At 39.3% G+C, this 21,391-nt stretch overlaps 1 protein-coding gene across 1 annotated transcript in view; it reads right to left on the bottom strand.

Annotated features, from left to right (window-relative positions):
* Positions 1-21,391, bottom strand: part of LOC150079667 (C-Jun-amino-terminal kinase-interacting protein 4-like) — a 540,406-nt gene that overhangs the window by 400,042 nt on the left and 118,973 nt on the right. Inside the window, exon 7 of the mRNA XM_090383158.1 lies at positions 412-532. Within this exon, the coding sequence (XP_090239284.1) occupies positions 412-532 (121 nt within the window). The remainder of the gene's footprint in view (positions 1-411; positions 533-21,391) is intronic.

The raw sequence follows: 21,391 nt of genomic DNA, 5'->3' as shown, positions 1-21,391 counted from the left end.
TTATTCTAAGCAAGAGGAAGAATCCCATCAGCATTGAGCATGCTCAAACCATTCAAGGCTTTATACACCTCAATCAGATCACCTCGCAATACAGACACAGAACATGGTGGGCACTTACAAAATGTCATAAATTTTAACAGTAATGGTCAAGATAAATTCTTCATGAAAATATGAATATATCTATCTGTGTAAAAAAATTTTGTCAATTTGCTTTGAAATTTTATTTCACTTTAAAAACCAGCAGATAATTCTGCAGCACCCTATACAATGGAAAAATATGCATATGCTTCACTGTGAAAGTTACTGTCAACTAGTTTAGTAAAATGCATTATAAGAACTACAATAATACAGAAAGTATATCAAACCTACATAAACAGTAGGCATAAGCTTGCTTATGGAATTGTTTCATACTTATTTATAACCCTTTCAGGTCCATACGCTGAACTCAATGATATATCTTCAACGTCTTCAATTTCAGGAGTTGACATAACATCATTTAGATCTGATTCAAAACCATCGACCCAACCATCCTCTGTTTAAAATAAAAAAACATATATAATTTGTCATAATCTATTTTCCAATCTAATCTTTCATGTGAAAAATAACAATCATATAATCACTGGTAGAAAGATGACAGAAACAGGAATACAGAAAGTACATAAAATCTACGTAAACAGTAATCATAAACTTTTAGAATGGTTACCAATACGTGATATACCTGCTAGATGTCAATTAAACATCCTTTCAGGTGTTACTTTAATGCAACTTCATCAGTGAAAGGATAGGTTTAAACAAACACTCCACAAGTAAATAGGTCCTTGAGGCTACCACAAACATTCTTTCAGGTATGCCAAGCTGGGCTTACTACCTGTGAGACTAAAATGCTGATGGAACTGATATTTGGGGGAGACACAAATCAAACTGGACCTAATTTCAGCAAATTCCAGTCAGTCCATGACAGCCAAATCCTCTGCTTGTCCCTTCATGATGGTGGGCCTATTAGTAACCTGGGGTATAACCCCATGTATAAGTACCCAATATGGCACCTAGCATACTGGAGATGACCACCCAGGTGTGAATCAATGTAAGCAGGGGTTGAGGTGTGGCATTCACACCACACAGAGGAATTCAACCCCTCTGTGCGACCAGCTGATACTACATGGCAGATGACTCTCATCAACCGATGCAATAACACCACTTTACTAATTGGAGGCTTGAAGCGGTGGTTTGTTTGTTTGTTTTTTGGTTTTTAGGAGCATTAGCAACTAAGGCCATATTGCTCCGGGATATGCGGTGGTCATTCCCTGACCTTTCCGCATCCTCCGTATTTGGGGGTGACGGGCTCGAACCCCGGTCTAATCAAGAAGCATGTGCTACGCACTGCTGCTCCTTCCCACCTGGCTACGTAGGCGCCTTGAAGCAGTGGAATCCCTGTGTAGTCTCCAGAGTAAACCTTCGGCAACCCTCCCATCTCTTCCACCATGTAGTATGATTGATGTCTTCTGAGGTTATGATGGACATCATGGCAAGACCCAATGTGCCTTACATTTCAATGGAACAGCTATAAAACTGTGTTCGCAGACAGGCCACTAGATAGTCCACCAGACCAAACCTATCGATAACTCTTTTGGAGGCTGCCAGATCAACTAGTATATAATCTCACTGCCAATACTCTGCCAGATAGTGACTGGAGAGGTCCGAGTAGTGTGTATGCGGGGAGGCATTGTCGAGGCCGCATTACATCAAGCAGCTGTGTATATTCTTACCGTGCATACATCATATCCAAAAATTTCATTACTTCATACATGCTGTATGAAGTAATGAATGAATTACATGCTGTAAACCATAACTTTGCTTACTTCTGAATATACCACAAATTGTCAAAATAATAGAACCAACTTATCTGCAAAAAGATCTAAACTTCACAAATATTTCCTCATCAATTCACAAATACACTGGTGTTCAAAGAAATTGTATCACATAGGAATTTCACATTTCTAACCCTTTTTCTCGATGGTATAATACATTAATGACTACCATCACAAATAGAAATATAAACAAAAGTTAGTTAAGGTGAAGCTAAGTAATATTTGACAGGTGCTCTCAAAATATTCCAAAATGAGCATATGCAACCTTTATACAACAGTTTTGATAAACACGACAATTATGGCTGAAATGTTATCAGAAGCTCTCAATTTGCTTCAGTTTATCATTTTAAATGGAAAACAAAATGAAAGGTTCCCCAGGTGCAAAGTAATATTTAGTTGAACCGCCTCTGGCCCTGATGACAGCAGCACACTGTCGAGGCACTGACAAGATCAATTTCTCATGCTAATCATTAGCATTAGTAGAGGCACACGATGCAAGAAAGCAAGCATATGCAGCATCAGCCAAAAAAAACCCCTCCATTCATTCCAAATACCTGTCCAGCTCAACCTTAAATTTATTTAGGCTATCAACTTCCACAACAAAAGATGGAAGTCTGTTCCACAAATCAACTACACGCTGGCTAAAGGCAAACTTCCACACATCTATCCTACAACTGTTCTTCCTCAATTTGAATTTATGCCCTCTCAGGTGATTATTCTGAGGAAGAGGAAGAATCCCATCAGCATTGAGCATGCTCAAACAATTCAAGGCTTTATGCTCTATCAGATCACCTCGCTGGTGCCTAGTCTCCAGACCCTGTAATTTGCAAAACTTAAGCCTTTCTTCGTAAGAGCACCCCCTTTCTTTCATTCACTAATCTTGCTGCCCTGCTCTTTACTCGTTCCAGCAGCTCTACATCCTTCTTGAAATGAGGCCTCCAGGCCTGTATACAGTACTCTAGGTGTGGCCTCACCATTGCCTTATACAAAGGAATAATCACCTCCTTTTCCTGCTAGAAAAACTCCTATATATCATTGACAATACACCATGAGCTACTCTTGCAGCCCGTCTGCACTGCTCAGAGAACTTCATATCTGCCTGCACAACCACCCCCAGGTCCCTTTCATTCTCTACCACTGTCAGTGTAGTACCACAGAGTTGATATGTTGCTCTGGGGTTGCTGTTTCCCATATGTAGTACTTTACATTTGTCAATGCTAAACTTCATTTGCCACCTCTCAGCCCATTTGCTCAACCTTTCCAGATCCTGGAAAGTGTAGTATCACACAGTTGGTATGTTTCTCTGGGGTTACTTCTACCTGGTGCAGCAGCATAGTGTCTTGCTGCACCAGGTAGAAGTAACCCCAGAGAAACATACCAACTGTGTGATACTACACTTAAGGTGGTAGAAAATGAAAAAGACCTGGGAGTAATTGTGCAGGCAGATATGAAGTTTTCTGAGCAATGCAGACAGGCTGCCAGGGTTTTGTCAATGATATATAGGAATGTTGCTAGCAGGAAAAAGGAGGTGATTATCCCTCTGTATAAGGCAATGGTCAGGCCACGTCTTGAGTACTGCGTACAGGTCTGGAGGCCTCATTTTAGGAAGGATGTCGATTTACTTGAGCGTGTACAGAGAAGGGCAACAAGATTGGTGAGGGGAATGAAGGGATCCTCTTACCAAGAGAGGCTTAAGTTCTGCAAATTTCAGTGGCTGGAGACTAGACACCTGTGTGGTGATGTGATTGAGGTATATAAGGCCTTGAATGGGTTGAGTACGCTGAATTCTGATGGGATCCTTCAACTTGTTCAGATTACGAACCTAAGGGGGCATAAATTCAAATTAAGAAAAGACAGATGTAGAATAGATGTGCAGAAATTTGCCTTTAGCCAGCGGGTGGTTAATTACTGGAACAAGCTTCCATCTGTCGTGGAAGTTGATAGGTTGAATAAATTTAAGGAGGAACTGGACAGGCATTTGGAAGGAATGGTGTGATTTTTTTTTTTTTTGCTGATGCTGCATAAGCTCATACACATGCTTTCTTGCATTACATGCCACTACTACTACTACTACTACCCCAGGTGCCTTTCTTGTGTTTATCTTCAACAATTTCTCCTCAACATTCCTCTCAGTTATTACAAAACCATCTAGCTCACTGCCAGTTTACTTCACCTCTGGCATTGCCCTCCCTGAATAACTCCTCATGTGTGAATGCAGATGCAAAATACTCATTTAGTTTGTTAGCCACCTGAGCAGGATCACCAACGGTTGAACCGTCAATATCCAGTGGACCAATCTGATTCATCACCTTGCTTCTAGAGTTTACATATGTAAAGAACTCTTTGCTGTTTTTCTTTGCATCCTTTGCCCAAGATTTCTCATAATCTGCCTTTGCTTGCCTAACCTCCTTTGTGACTTGATTACAGACCAGTTTATATCTATCATAGGCTTCCATATCACCCATTAATTTATATGTATCCCATGCATTTTTCTTCTCTGCCACATGTCTCGTTAGTTCATCTGACATCCATTTACGCCTAAACCTTGAACAATATTCCTTAGTTGGTATGTAAAGCCTAGTAGCTTCGAAGATTAATTCTTTGAATGCTTCCCATTTTGAATTTTCTGTTGGTAACATCATCAGTAGGTCCCACCGTAGAGAATTTAAATACTGTCTCAGACCTCCATAGTCGCCTTTATGAAAACAAAAACCCTTCCCTTTACCCTCAATAGTAGTTATCTCTATGAGTAAATTCCACTTCAGCACACTGTGATCACTGCTACCTAGTGGTTCCTTTATCTGCAGATTCTTAATGCATGAAGAATCACTACTGATAATCAGATCTAGAGTATTACTCCCTATAGTTGCCACCCGAACATGCTGATGTAGAAAACAATAATCCAATAAATCCACAGAAGCCTTGCTGGTGTGTGTGCGACCAACCCACAAATTCCAGTCAATATCTGCGAAATTAAAATCCCCCATTATAAGACTGATTTACTGGCTCACTCTATTTTCCTGTACAGTTTTTTATTATATTCATCAGAGTCATTAGGCCTATAACACACTTCTACTCTCAATTTAGATTTCCCAGTGCTATGTCACACCAAACTGACTCGACACTTCACTGTCCAGCGATGTCGACTGGCTTCACTTCCTTGGATTTTATGTGTTTCTTAACTAATAGCATAACCCCACCTCCCTTTCTATCCCTCCCGTACACATTGTACTCTCCAAATTCCAGTTCTGCATTCATTATATCTTTGTGACACCACGTTTCTGATATCCCAACAATATCAGCCTTTGATGTTTTGACCAACACCTCAAATTCATCAAATTTATTTACTAAACTCCTAGCATTGGTCTACATACACCTGCTCCTATTCTTAGGTACCCTAACACGATCCATGTGTTTACTTGTATCGCAAGACTCCCAGAAGTCTCTGAAATACCCAGCACCTTGTTTTCCAGGCTGCTGCTCATTCCAATAGAAGCAGTGCAAGAATCACTTTCACCTCTGCCAGTGGCTGCTATTAATCTATTAGTCCGTTTATCCCCCCAATCTAGCAGTTTTCCGACCCACTTAACGCTGCCTCGATAGCATCAGCAAATATTCTTACACCCTTTCTGTTTAAGTATATCCCATCCCTGTAGAAGCAGTCTCTCCTGTTAACAAGCACAGACCAGGTTGAGAAAATTTCTATCCCTTGAGCCTTGCAAAATCTCTCCAGGGCCGAATTGATTGACAAGGCTTTCACTATATACTCCCTCCTATCATGTCTAGGCAGAATTGCAGACACTTTCCAATTCAACCCTAATTCACAGCTTTTTTTTTTCAACAGTGACCTCTACTTGTTTAGTAATTCCGCCGGTAAATCAACTGATAGTTTGTGGTTTCAAACACAAATTATGGCTTCCTGAAGTTCACAAAGGGTCTTTGGTTTCTTTCTGGCAACTGCAGATTCCACACGATGCCAACAGTTCTCTATAGCATTCAGATCCAAGCTGTTTCCTGGCCAGCTAAGAGTTGTGATGGATCATTCTTCCAACCATTTTTTCACCTGTAACAAATGTAAACACATTACAGTTGAACCTCTAAAGCAGAAACAAAGCTAAAATAACTACAGAAGTGCCTACTTACACTTTTTGCCCGATGACAAGGAGCAGAGTTGTCCTTAAAACTTGCAGTAATTTGGAGGGTTGAAATGGTCTCTAATGGTTGGCAGCAATTTGCCTACCAATATAGCCAGGTATCCATTAGCATTTACGGAACCGTTTATAAACGCAGGTGACCTACTCCGCAATACAAAATGCACCCCCATATCATTTGGCTAGTAGGGAATTTCACTGTAGACAGTTTGGATGGTATTCTTCACCACATTTACAGCGAATCGTTTGTCTCCCATCAGAGCCATGCAGTATGAATTTCTTCTCATCTGAGAAAATAACTGACTTCCACTGCACCTTACACCAAATTGGGTCTTTTTCATTTTTTGTTTGGGGGGGGGGGGCTTCTTCTTAGGATGATGAGCTAGAAATCCATTTTTGAAGAGGCATCTTCTGACTGTTACTGCACTTGCTACCACTCCTGTATGTTCTTCCTATTTCTCTTTTCAGCTCAGACAAAGAAGCTTTATAGATTTTAAGACAAAAGCACTTCAAAACGTGGTCCTGTTTTGGCATAGAGGCTCGTTTGCATTCGGTTCCTTCTTCCTATCAGTAGAACTAGTATTCGTAAGTTTGGAAAGAAATCTCACTGTTGACTGATTACAAGACACTCTATAAAGGATATGACGGGAAGAACATTCTTCCTCGTGTAAAGCAACAATAGCACTCTTTCTTCGTGGCATCAACTGCACATAACTCGCCATCATGACACAAGCAAGAAATGACTGCAACTCTTGCAGAGCGTGCTTATATAGCTGAAAGTAACAGCTGATTCAATATTACGGCATCACGTACGCGTGTCAATCTTATCTGATGCATTCTATATACTTACATTTTTCAGACGACAATTACAACTTTAAGGGGTGATGCTCTTTCTTTGAACACCAGTATATATGTGGTGTCAGTTCTAATCTCAATGATGTCCATTTTCACTAACAGCCGCCAAACAAACCCAGTGCACTTTTGCTGACAGAATTCCAGTTCATCAGTTAATTCAACCACTGTTCATCTAAGTTGTCCGAATTATTTGCTGTATGATTCCTTTCGCTCAAAGGTAGTACTTGTGCATATGTCCATTCTAATATTCCCTGTCAGAGACTTGTAATTTGGAATACCTCTTTTCGATCTTCTCTGGCTTAAAATCTCTCTACCACATTCTGTCAAATTCAGCTGAAACAGCTGAATTTGACAGAATGTGACAACTCGACTAATCGCTTGGAACTCTCAGAATTCCTCTCTTTGAATCTTGACTTTCTCCAGTCCAAATTTCTTAACAGTGAGGTAATTTTCCTTGGTGATTTTAATGTTCACAATTCCAGCTGATTTCCATTTTCCAGCCACATGAAACCAGCTGGTCAAGATGCTCAGACTTTTGTAATTACTAATGACTTTGCATAGACTGTTCATTCAGTTACAAGAATACCAGACAATCCTAACCACGCAGCCAACATGCTTGATCTTTTTCTCGTAAAATCCTTCTAAGTACATGTTCAAGGTATTTGGTCCTTTAGGCACCTCAAATCACAACTTGGTGACGGTCTCTTCTCCAATGGAGACTTTCTCTTGTGGCCGTTCTCAATCTCGTGTTGTTTGGCTTTACAAGAATGGTAAATGGGATTATCTGTGAGATTTCACTTCTTATTTTCCTTGGTTGGATTAATGTTTCAAATCTTCTGATATCGTTTGCTCAGATAATGTCAGTGAAATTATTCTTGCATGGATGAAATCCTTTGTTCTACACCAAGCTCACAACAATTGTAACGCAGTTATTAATCCATCCAAACAAGATTTTGAGCAGGCTAAGAGTAGAAAACTTGCTTCTTGTCCAAGTGGTAGTCAAGCATTCTTGGTAGTAGTAAAGTAGTAGTGGCATGTGATGCAAGAAAGCAACTGTATGACCTTATGCAGCATCAGCCAAAAATAAAAAAATAAATAAAAAATAAATAAATAAAAAAATAATAATAAAATAAAATAAAAAAAAAATTAAAAAAAAATCACACCATTCCCTCCAAATGCCTGTCCAGTTCCTCCTTAAATTTATTTAACCTGTCAACTTCCACAACGACAGATGGAAGTTTGTTCCAGCAAACCCGAGCAAACCCCATGACCTGCCCGGGCAGCCTGTCTGCATTGCTCAGAAAACTTCATATCTGACTGCACAATTACTCCCAGGTCTTTTTCATTTTCTACCATCTTAAGTGTAGTACCACACAGTTGGTACATTTCTCTGGGGTTACTTCTACCCATATGCAGTACTTTGCATTTGCCAAGGTTAAACTTCAGTTGCCACATCTTAGCCCATCTGCCCAAATTATCTAGATCCTGTTGCAGTAGCACACTCCCATTACTGTCATTAACAACCCTGCCAACCTTTGTATCATCTGCAAACTTCGACATTAAGCCTGATATACCTTCATCAATATCATTGATAAATATACAACACAACAGTGGACCTAACACCGAACCCTGTGGGACTCCACTAATAACATTAGTCCACGAAGAGCAGCACCCATTGATTACCACCCTCTGTCTTCTCCCACTTAACCATCCTTTTATCCATTGTAGCAACTTACCCTTAATACCATTCTGCTCCAATATGTACAATAGTCTTCCATGCGCAACAGTGTCAAAAGCTTTCCTGAAATCCAAATATATGATATCAAAATAATTTTTTGCATCCTCAAAGGTCTCTTGTCAAAGCTATTGGCTGCAACTTTTGCCAATCTCTGTTTCCCCCCCCCCTGTCAAAACCAGATGGTTCTATTGCCACTTCAGCCAGCAATAAAGCTGACCTGCTAGAATCCTATTTTGCTTCCAACTCGTGTATTGGTGATCTTGGTAAACCCCCTCCCACCATTCCAAGTACATACCATTCAATGCCTCCTGTGTATTCTGTAAAAAGGATGTCAGAAGGATTTTGGACAATCTTGATGTTAAGAAGACTCCAGGTCCTGAGGTATTTCTCCATTTGTTCTCAAAACTTGTGCTCCTGAACTTCTGTTCTGTGTCGCTTTTTTTCACCTTCTTATTCCAAAGGTGTTTTTTCTTCTGCTTTTAAATTTGCTCATATTCAGCCAGCATTATAAGGGGTGACAAAATCCCTCCCATCTGATTATTGTCCCATCACACTTACTTCTCTTTCTAAAATAATGGAGAAATCAATTAACCACCTAGAAACATTCCCTCTGATTAATGATCGCCAGTATGGATTCCATCAGTATCACTGCACTGGTGATATTTTGGCTTATGTTACCCATCTATGGACAAATTCAATGAAAAAGTTTGGTGAAACTCAAGCAGTTGCTCTTGACATTTCAAAGGCTTTTACCATGTAAGAAGTGGGGGTCCCCAAGGATCAGTATTAGGACCACTGTTGTTTTTAATTTTCATAAACGACATTGATGAAGGGATAGAGGGCGTGATGTCTAAATTTGCAGATGATGTTAAAATTGGTAGAGTAGTTAATGATCACTGTCAAGCTGAGCTTCTTCAGGGAGACCTAGATAGACTTCAAGAATGGTCAGAAAAATGGCAGCTGTGCTTTAATCCAACAAAGTGTAAGGTATTACACCTGGGAAACAGTAATCCCAAAATAACTTATTCACTTGGTGGAGTTCAACTAAACCCAGTACTGGAGGAAAGGGACTTGGGTGTTACGATACGGTCAGACATGAAATTCTCTGAGCATTGTAAACAGGTTGCAAGGAAGGCCCATGGTGTCCTATCGATGATCTATCGAACTTTTGCAAGTAGAGATAGGGACGTGATAATCCCATTATATAAGGCCTATGTTAGACCACACTTGGAATACTGTGTTCAAGTATGGAGACCGCACCTAAAGAAAGACATCGAGCTTCTTGAAAGGGTGCAAAGAAGGGTAACTCGCCTGGTGAGATCGGCAAAAGGGCGTCCTTATGAAGAAAGACTTCGAATATGTGGGTTGCAGAGTTTGGAAACTAGACACCTTAGAGGAGATTTGATTGAGGTGTTTAAGGCTCTGAGAGGCATCAGTAAAATGAATGAGGACAAAATTTTCAAGATTATAAATGATGCTAGAACTAGGGGACATAAATTCAAGTTACGCGGGGAAATGTTTAGATTGGACTGCAGGAAGTTTTATTTTAGCCAGCGAGTTATAAATTACTGGAATAAGTTGCCTTCATGGGTGGTAGAGGCCGACAGTTTGGGGAAATTCAAAGGTCATCTGGATAGTACTTTCGGGTAAGGGAAGCGCATAGGATGATAGGATTAATTTCCTTTTTATTTAATTTTTAATTTCATTTTATTATTTTTATTTATTTATTAATTATTATTATTTATTTATTTAATTTTTGTTTTTATCATTGTTTTGTTCGGATTTTTTTTTTTTTTTGGCTGGTGCAGCATAAGCCATAGGCTTTCTTGCACCATACGGCCGTTACTAATACTAATACTAATACTAATACCATTAGCATCAGAAGAGGCATTTGATGCAAGAAAGCAAGCTTATGCAGCATCAGCCAAAAAAAATAAATAAAGTAAAATAAATAAATAAAAAATAACCACTTCCACTTCACCCCTCTGTTCATTCGAAATACCTGTCCAGCTGAGCCTTAAACTTATTTAGGCTATCAACTTCCACGACAAGGGATGGAAGTCTGTTCAACCTACCAACCGCTGGCTAAAGGCAAATTTCCGCACATCTATCCTACATCTGTCTTTCCTCAATTTGAATTTATGCCCTCTCAGGTGATTATTCTGAGCAAGAGGAAGAATCCCATCAGCATTGAGCATGCTCAAACAATTCAAGGCTTTGTACACCTCTATCAGATCACCTCGCTGGTGCCTAGTCTCCAGACACTGTAATTCGCAAAACTTAAGCCTTTCTTCGTAAGAGCACCCCTTTTTCCACTCACTAATCTTGTTGCCCTTCTCTGTACTCGTTCCAGCAGCTCTACATCCTTCTTGAAATGAGGCCTCCAGGCCTGTATACAGTACTCTAGGTGTGGCCTGACCATTGCCTTATACAAGGGAATAATCACCTCCTTATCCCTGCTAGAAAAATTCCTATATATCATTGACAATACACCATGAGCTACTCTTGCAGCCCGTCTGCACTGCTCAGAGAACTTCATATCTGCCTGCACAACCACCCCCAGGTCCCTTTCATTCTCTACCACTGTCAGTGTAGTACCACAGAGTTGATACGTTGCTCTGGGGTTGCTGTTTCCCATATGTAGTACTTTACATTTGTCAATGTTAAACTTCATTTGCCACCTCTCAGCCCATCTGCCCAACCTTTCCAGATCCTGTTGCAGCAGCATAGTGTCAGTAGTGTCCTTGACAACCCTGCCAACCTTCATATCGTCTGCAAATTTGGACATTAAGCTTGATATACCATCATCAATATCATTTATGAATACAGAAAACAATAATGGACCCAACACTGAACCCTGAGGGACTCCACTAATAACATTAGTCCACGATGAGCAGTGTCCATTGATTACCACTCTCTGTCTTCTCCTCCTCAACCACTCCTTTATCCATAGCAGCAATTTGCCTCCAATGCCACACTGCTCCAATTTGTGCAGCAGTCTTCCATGTGCAACAGTATCAAAAGCCTTTCTAAGATCCAAGTATATAATATCAAAGTTATTCCCTGCATCCAGTTCTTTAGTGACTGCATCATAGTATCCAATCAAATTGGTCAGACACGACTTCCCCTTAACAAAACCATGCTGTGTCCGAGCTATAACTGAAGTCTTGTCTAGATGATCCTGAAGTGCTTCTTTAACCAGTGCCTCCATTAATTTTCCGAGAACAGAAGTTAAACTCACAGGTCTATAATTACTTGTGTCAGCCTTTGATCCTCCCTTGTGAATTGGGGTCACGTTTGCACATCTCCAGTCCATGGGTACCTCGCCTGAGTCCAAGGAAGCTCTCATAATTATGGCTAAGGGTTTGCTTACTTCCTCTGCTGCCTCCTTTAATATAACTGGATAGATCCCATCCACCTCAGGTGCCTTTCTTGTGTTAATCTTCAACGATTTCTCCTCCACTTTACTCTCAGTTATTACAAGATTCTCTAGCTTACTGCTAGAGTTGAATACACCTCTGGCATTCCCCTTGCTGAATAACTCCTCATGTGTGAATGTCAATGCAAAATATTCATTTAGTTTGTTAGCTACCTGAGCAGGGTCATCAACAGTTGATCCATCGATATCAAGTGGACCAATCTGATTCATCCCCTTCCTTCTAGAGTTTACATAAGTAAAGAACTCTTTGCTGTTTTTCTTCGCATCCCTTGCCAAGGATCTCTCGTAATCTGCCTTCGCCTGCCTAACCTCCTTTGTAACTTGGTTACAGATCAACTTGTATCTATCATAGGCTTCTGTGTCACGTGTTAATTTGTATGTATCCCATGCATTTTTCTTCTCTGCCATAATATGCCTCATTAGTTCATCTGACATCCATTTTGGCCTAAACCTTGAACAATATTTCTTAGTTGGTATGTAAAGCCTAGTAGCTTCCAAGATAAATTCTTTGAATGCTTCCCATTTTGAATTTGCTGTTGGTAACATCATCAGTTGATCCCACTGTATAAAATTTAAATACTGTCTCAGTCCATTGTAGTCGCCTTTACGAAAGCAATACCCCTTCCCTTTACCCCTAATGGTAGTTACCTCTTTGAGTAACTCCCACTTCAGAACACTGTGATCACTGCCACCTAGTGGTTCATTTATCTGCAGATTCTTAATGCATGAAGAATCACTACTGATAATCAAATCAAGAGTATTACTCCCTCTAGTTGCCTCCCGAACATGCTGATGTAGAAAACAATCATCCAATAAATCCACAAAAGCCCTGCTAGTGTGTGAGTGACCAGCCCCCAAATTCCAGTCAATATCTGGGAAATTAAAATCCCCCATTATAAGACTCTCTGATTTACTGGCCCACTCTATTTCTCTGTACAGTTTCTTATTATATTCATCAGAGTCATTAGGCCTATAGCACACTCCTACTCTCAATTTTGATCTCCCAATGCCTATGTCACACCAAACTGACTCGACACTGCACTGTCCAGCGATGTCGACTGGCTTCACTTCCTTGGATTTTATGTCTTTCTTAACTAATAGCATAACCCCTCCTCCCTTCCTATCCTGTCTATCCTTTCTGTAGACATTGTACTCCCCAAATTCCAGTTCTACATTCCTTATATCTGTGTGACACCACGTCTCTGAAATCCCAACAATATCTGTTGGGATTTCAATATTTTGGCTTATGTTATCCATCTATGGACAAATTCAATGGAAAAGTTTGGTGAAACTCAAGCAGTTGCTTTTGACATTTCAAAGGCTTTTGATAGTGTTTGGCATAAGCTCTTCTAAATAAGCTTCTATCTTATGGTTTTCAAACTGTTTTTTGTAATTGGGTATTCAGTTTTCTCTCTGAATGCTCAATGCTTGTGGTGGTAGATCTCTCTCTCTTTCTCTCTCTCTCTATCTTCTAACTTCTCCACTAATGTTGGTGTTCTCCCCAAGGTTCAGTTCTTTCTCCCACTCTTTTCCTCTTGTATATTAATAAACTTCTTCCATTGACCAGAAATCTTATCCATAGTTTTGCTGATGATAGCACATTGCATTCCAGCTTCCAGTTTGAAAAACCTTGCCCTGTACAAGCAGCTTCAACTTCTCAAATATCCACCACCAATTCCTTAAATGCTGTCTTCCAGATAATTCTCCAGTAGGGCAAAGATAACTTAGTTAATTTCAATCCTTCTAAAACTCAGTCCTGTCTTATATCTTGCAAAATAAGATTCTTCTGATCCTATGGTTATCTTCAATGACAATTTGATTTCTAGGCAAGATCATAGATCTCTATTGGAGATTATGGTGACTTCTAATCTCTCTTGGCATAAGCAAATTACTTCCTCTGCATCTAAAAAACTGGGTTTTCTCTTTCATTCTTGGTGTTACTTTTCTTCCAAATAGCTGTCCACTCTGTACAAATCCCAAACATGCTGTACCATGGAATGCAGTTACCACACCTGGGGAAAGTGTCTCCCATACCTCTCTCAGGCTTCTAGATTCCATTCAAAAGAAGGCAGTTAAGTTAATTAATGCCTAATCTCTAACATAATTTCTCCACTCTCTGTCTCACAGATATTCTGTTTCTGCCACATGCCTTTTCTATAAATACTTTCATGGTCACTGTCCTTCTGGATTGGTTTCTATCCTATTCTCCCTTCCAAAGCAGTCTGGACACGTGCCACAACCAGTCAACATCCTTTTACTGTCCAACTCCAAACGCACAGAACCAACTTTTCTTCTTCCTCGTTAATTCATTTAGCTTCCGTTTTCTGGAACAACCTTCCTTCATACATATTTCCTGAAAATTACATTCTACAGAAATTCAAGTCTAATGTCAACATATATCTTCTTTCATTTTCTTAACTTTCAGCCCATGCAAGGTAGTAAGTACTATAGGTTCTAATACCTCTCATGTTTTGGGTTTTCATAAAAAAAAAAAAAAAAAAAGTTTGTATATGTCATTCTTTTAGAGTCGTTTAATTATGTTTTTTTTTACGATGGACAATGCGTTTATTTGTGGTATATATTCTAGCACTTATGATCTGTTCATTTGTGATATGTTTTCTAAAATTATTTCACTAATGAAGTAAGACTGTACTTACTAATATACTTTTTTGTATTCCTCTCCTTCTATCCGTCACCACCAAATACGGACGATGCGGAAAGGTCAGGGAATGACCACCGCATATTCCCGGAGCAATATGGCCTTAGTTGCTAATGCTCCTAAAAACCAAACAACAACATCTCCTTCTATCACTTGCTGAGCTAACATTTTATTTATTAATAATACAATATTTATAAAAAAATTAAATATATAATATTCTGGCCTTTGTTATGCTATTCTCAGAACATAACAGAAATGAGAACTATGTGTCAATTACAATACAGCATCTTTTTGTATGTGTGCTTGCACACGTGCATGTAATACACATATACAACTTCATCTTGTTATTAAAATTAGTATATTAATAATTCAAGGTCCTACAAAGGAAAGAGTTCACAGCACCTGGAATGAATGAGTAACAATTCCAGCATGATGGAATTGTTACTCATTCATACAAAGATATCAAGTTTAAACAATTCACAGGCACAATTAGTAGCCAAACGAAAAAAACCTGTAAAATAAAACAGTCAAAGCTCTTTATAATGATCCTCCTCATTAATGTCCCAGCACATTATAATGGCCTATGTTGTTGGGCCCAGCCAATTTCGCTAAACCTAAGGCTATTTTACATTCATTATAAGGACTCTGAAAGACAACAAATTCTCTATAATGACCAAAAAATTTTCACCACTTGTTTTTTATCACAATATTTATATTTCAAAATGAAATACTAATTTATTGAACTTACCTGTTTGCAAGCCGAATGTAAGAAATCACTCAGTAGTTTCCCATGCTCAGTGGTATAATGAAATTAATTTTGACTAGAAGTTCATTTATGTACAGTATGTACAGATCATATGTTTATCAATATGGCTCTCCTATGTAGCAGGTAGCTTTGCCAATTGCAGAAAAAATTAAGATTTTACAAGCTCTACATAATGGTATGCATTCTAAGACTAACCTCGTTAAACAGTCCAGCATTCTTAAGAGTACATTGTGCATCATTTTGAAAGACTGAAAAAAAAAAAATGGAAGCTTTGAGAAATCTGGTGCACCAGGTAGGATCAAAACACGTAAGGCAAAGTACAGCAGGCCCCCGTTATAACGCGGTTCGCTTTACGCTGATTCGCTATAACGCTGTTCTTATATTATAACCCGTATCTGACTATAACGCTGTCACAGATCACTATAACGCTCTTTTACGGATTACATTTTTGACATATTAACGAAATCGTTTCATTTGATGGAGTCGATAGCTTGAAAATGAATAGCAAAACAGCATTAAAACGTTTCCCACGCTTAGTAAAATTTTCTCGCACGCTAATTTAGTTTCAGTACAGTGACTTGTTACGTAGTTCCGCGATCAACATTTTAAAAAATGATCAAGTATATTGCTTGTAATATTTGCGTTATATGCATTTATCCGAAGTCTAGTCATCACTCAGTAGAGTATTAGACATCGTGCGTAACGGAAAGTTTACTTGAACATTGTATCGTAATTAATTCAACCAACGCAGTTACATTTTCGAAGAGTTAATAATGACTGATAGGAATGAAAAAGCAACAACGACTGGGCGCAGTACGAAGACTATAAATGTAAGAAAAAGACTGAATTTGAAAAGTAAATTAGACGTTTTGAAGCGAATCGATTCCGGTCAACGACAAACGGATGTGTGCCATAATTTAGGACTTGCAACTTTAACTGTAAGAACAATTATAAAAAAATAAAGAATTAATTTTTGCAGCGGGAAAGATAGCTGTTCCACTGCAAGCAACTAGGACTAGGCCGGCTATTAGGATTGAAATGGAAAGACTTTAATTTTATTGAAGATAATATTCCAATGCAGAATTCAGTTAAGTTAAATATTAAAAAGAGAGAGAGAAAGAGATTAGCCAATATGATGATCTGAAGAAAACTCGCCTAAAAAAAAAAAAAATGTGGAACCATTTAAAACTGGTAAGGGCTGGTTGAATAGATTTAAAATCCAGGGAGAAGCCGCAAGTGCAGATCAAGGAGCCGAAACTTTCAAAAAAGAACTTTTGTTAAAATTATTGAAGAGGGGTATTATGTGTTATACTTCTCAACAAGTTTTTAACATAGCTGAAGCAGGACTTTTGTGGAAACGAATGCCTAAAAGAAGTTTCATATTGAAAGAAGAAAAAAACATGCAGGTTTCAAAGCGGTGAAGGATCGGTTGACTTTATTGTTGGTTGTAACGCTGCGGGGGATTTAAAATTAATACCCCTTTTAGTTTATTTGGAAGAGGGCCAAAGTTCAACTCAAAATCCACACATTTTTCATGATTAAATTCATCAATTAAATTAAATTCATTATTTTAATTGGAATTTTAAATTTACTTTTGATACGCAAGCAGTTACCACATAATTATACGTATGCAATGCAGAATATTTTATATGTGCAAATATTTGAATATTAAATATTTTGACCGACATTTGTGCATCTTTTCATTACTGTTTATTATTCATTAGGAAATATCCTATGGCACTGACCGCAGCTCATAAATACATATGTTACCTTATGGGAAAGTGGCGCTCGCTTAGCGCGGATTCACTTAGCGCTCTGTTTTTCCGGAACGAATGATCAGCGTTAAGCGGGGGTCACCTGTATTCATTTCATGAAAAGGTACTTTTGGAATGACTAAAAATGTGTGCAGAAAGCATTCCTATATATGAAAATCCTTTAAAAACTAAGGCTAAATAATTTGCACCTATAAAGACTCCTCATAGACTATCTTTCAAGAAAGTGTGCAGTAAAAGTACAGCCATTAACACTGAAGATATAACAGAATGGAAGGAGAATCACTTAAAAAATGTTTTCCTTAACACAACCAGAACAACATCTTCAATGCTGATTAAATCGGGCTTTTTTCCTTTAAGTTGCTACTGGAAAAAACACATTTAAAGGTGAGAAATGTAGAGGCAAAAAAAAGTCAAAACAATGGATTACCATTCTCTTAGTGGCAAACATGTCTGACACAAAGAAGCTTCTCTGCTTAATCACTGGGAAAGCTCAGAAGTTCTGAGGCTTTAAACGTTTGAAGACATTGCCAACTGTGTATCAAGCAAACCAAAAGGCTTAGATGTCACCAAAAATCTATAAAGAATGGATAAGAAAGACTCAGATCTCAAGATGAGCAGGGAGAACAGAAAAATTTTGTTGTTTATGGATAACTGCACCCCTCATTGCCAAGTAAATGGTCTATGTGCAATCACTGTGGAATACCTGCCAACTAATATGACATCAGTTCTTCATCTATTTAATCAAGGCGTAATCCAGTGCTTCAAGAAAAAAAACTAGCAATACCAAAGAATGGTAGTAAATAACACAGTAGTCATAGTATATTGATGAATGTAAGGTGGCACCTAGACTTAAAGTCCATCTCCACCATATAATCAGTATCAAGCAGAACATCTACCAATAGAAAAAAAAAAAGTCACTCTGCAACTAGGGAGCAAACACCAAATTGGCGATTGCCTTCCAGTGCCCATCCCTAGAGCCGAATCTGGGTCAATTATTCCTGTCTGGGCACAATGCACGAACTCCACACCCATTGGATGAAGTGCAATACCGATAGGTGTCACCTTCCCCGCATCCTGACGGCCCACACCAGGAATACAAACAAACAAAAAAAAAACATATGCAAGCAGTCAGGAGTAAATCCCGCATAGTCAGTTTGTGATGCCAGCAAAAAAAAATATAATAATAAATAAAATTTTAAAAAAAGGCTGAGACAGCATAGATAAAATAAAAAAAAACAAAAACTTAATCACTGTCAATCAGAACATTAAGCTGCCTCCACTTCCGAAAAGCTCTTCTGGCAAACTACTGAAATATCCGAAAATACTCAAACCAAGATAACAATTTATGTTCATTACCTCTGCATAAATCAACCACCACATTTACAAGATTAATTCTCATCTGATCGTAAACCAAACAGTCAAATAACACACGGTCTCAAGTCTCTAAAGCCTGACAAACACAATACAGGTCAGACTCTATTCCTAGCTCACACCAGGTAGTAAATAACATTGTGCTGTGTCTCAAAAGCAAAATACAATGAAAAATCGACATGTTGTAAGCATGGTGGTAATCATACTACATCCAATATTTGCAGCACATTAACTGCTCATAGCATTTTGCTTTCAAGACACAGCATATTGGCCGACTGGGCTAGGCGGGTGGGTAAAGTGCCTGCCTGGCAACCCAAAGGTCGCGGGTTCGATTCCCGCCTCGGGCTTGGATCAATGTACTGCAAAAACCTTGGCAGGCAGATTATGGCCACAGAAGCCTATGCGCCAACAACTACCAAAAAAAAAAAAAAAAAACAGCATATTGGTAATCACATTATGTTCACTGATGAAAAAGTAATCACTAACTGCTTCAAACATGCCGGATTTGTCACCTTGGATGAAGTAACATATGAAAGCTTTCTATTCTTCTTCTTCCTCTATTAATCATGGAGAACAGCCTAATAATAGTGAAGAAATTTTTGAGGATGTGCACCATAACCTAAACTTTGAGGCAAATGGTCCTTGAGGTTGTCACAGACATTCTCTCAGATATGCCAGACAAGCTGTACTTGCTACCTGGGAGTCTAAAACGCTGATGGAACTGATATTCGGGTGACACTCAAGTCAAGTGGACCCAATTTCGGCGAAGTCCGGACGGTCTGTGACAGCCTAATCCTCTGCTTGCACCTTCACGATGGTGGGACTGTTAGTAATCCTGGGTATAACCTCCATGCAAAAGTACATGGTGAGTGACCACCCAGGTGTGAACCAACGTAAGCAGGGGTCGAGGTGTGGCACCCACACCACATGGAGGAATGCCGGCCCTCTATGTTACCAGGCAGTACTAGGTGGTAGATGACTCTCATCAACCGGTGAAATACCACCACTTTGCTTATTGGAGGCTTGAAGTGGTGGAACCCATGTTTAGTCTCTAGAGCTAAGTTACGGTCAACACTTCCCTATCTCTTCCATCATGCAGTATGATTGATGACTTTTGAGGTTATGATGAACGTCGTGGCGAAATCCAATATTCCTTACATTTCGAGTGTACAGCTCTAAAACGGTGTTCGCAGGCCGGCCGCTAGTTAGTACACCGGACAGAACCTATTGGTAACTCTCTAGGAGGCTTCCGGATCAGCTAGGGTATAATCTTGCTACCTCTACTCTGCCAGATAGTGACTGGAGGGAGTCCGAGTAGTGTGTATGCGGGGAGCATTGTCGAGGCCACATCATGTCAAGGATCTGGGTATATTCTTCCCATATGTACGCCATATCCAAAAATTTCATTACTTCATACAGCATGTCCCACCCACTTTTTCTTACTATTGAATACACCATGAATTGTCAAACTAATAGAGCAAGTTTAACTGCAAAAAGATCTAAACCTCCCAAGGACTTCCTAATTCATTTCACAAATATACGTGGTCTCAATTCTAATCTCAACGATGTCCATTTCCACTTGCAGTCTGCCAAACCCCATGTACTTTTTCGGACAGAATCTCAGTTGATGAGCAGAAGTTGAATCGGTTGATCCAACTACTGCTCATCTCAGATGCCCAAATTATTCGCTGTATGATTCCTTTCGCCTCAAAGGTGGTACTTGTGCATATGTCCGTTCTGATATTCCCTGTCAGAGACTTGGCAATTTGGAATCTCCTCTCTTTGATCTTCTCTGGCTTAAAATCTCTCTACCTCATTGTGTCAAATTCATCTGTTGTCTCTACCGTTCTCCCAACTCCACTAATCACTTGGAGCTCTTTGACTTTCTCTCTTTGCAACTTGACTTTCTACAGTCCAACTTTCCTAACAGTGAGGTAATTTTCCTTGGTGATTTTAATGTTCACAACTCCAGCTGGCTTCCGTTTTTTAGTCACACCGACCCAGCAGGTCGAGATGCTGAGGTTTTTGCAATTACTAATGACCTAGCACAGATTGTTCATTTACCTACAAGAATACCGGACAATCCTAATCATACAGCCAATACGCTTGATCTTTTTCTCACAAACAACCCTTCTAAGTACACGGTCGAAGTGAGAGGTCCTTAGGCACTTCAGATCACAACTTGGTGATTGTCTCTTCTCCAATGGAACCTTAATCTCATGGCTATTCCCAACCTCGTGTTGTTTGGCATTACAAGAATGCAAAATGGGATGACCTGCGAGACTTCTTTTCTTCTTTTCCTTCGGATTACTGTTTCAAAACTTCTGATGTCAATGTTTGCTCAGATCGTGTCAGTGAAATTATTCTTGCAGGAATGGAACCCCTTATCCCACACTCCACTTTAAAATCTCGTCCATTATCTAAACCTTGGTTTTCCAATAAATGTGCTAAGGCTGTCCAAGAGAAGAATGTTGCATATCGTAATTGCTTGTTTCTAATTCTTCAGTTTCATTTTCTGCCTACACCAAAGCTCACAACAGTTGTAAAGCAGTTATTAATCAGTCCAAACTAGAGTTTGAACAGGCTAAGAGTAGAAAACTTGCTTCTTGCCCTAATGGTAGCCGAGCATTCTGGTCTCTTGCCAAAGCTATTGGCCACAACTTTTGCCCATCTTTGCTCCCACCTCTGTCCAAACCAGATGGTTCTGTTGCCACTTCAGCCAAGGATAAAGCTGACCTGCTAGCATCCCATTTTTCTTCCAGCTCATGT

The sequence above is a fragment of the Mastigoproctus giganteus genome, chromosome 10 (genome assembly GCF_048544385.1).
Source record: "Mastigoproctus giganteus isolate SK-2022 chromosome 10, ASM4854438v1, whole genome shotgun sequence".
Lineage (NCBI taxonomy): Eukaryota > Metazoa > Arthropoda > Arachnida > Uropygi > Thelyphonidae > Mastigoproctus > Mastigoproctus giganteus.
This window is presented reverse-complemented; position numbering and strand designations above follow the sequence as displayed.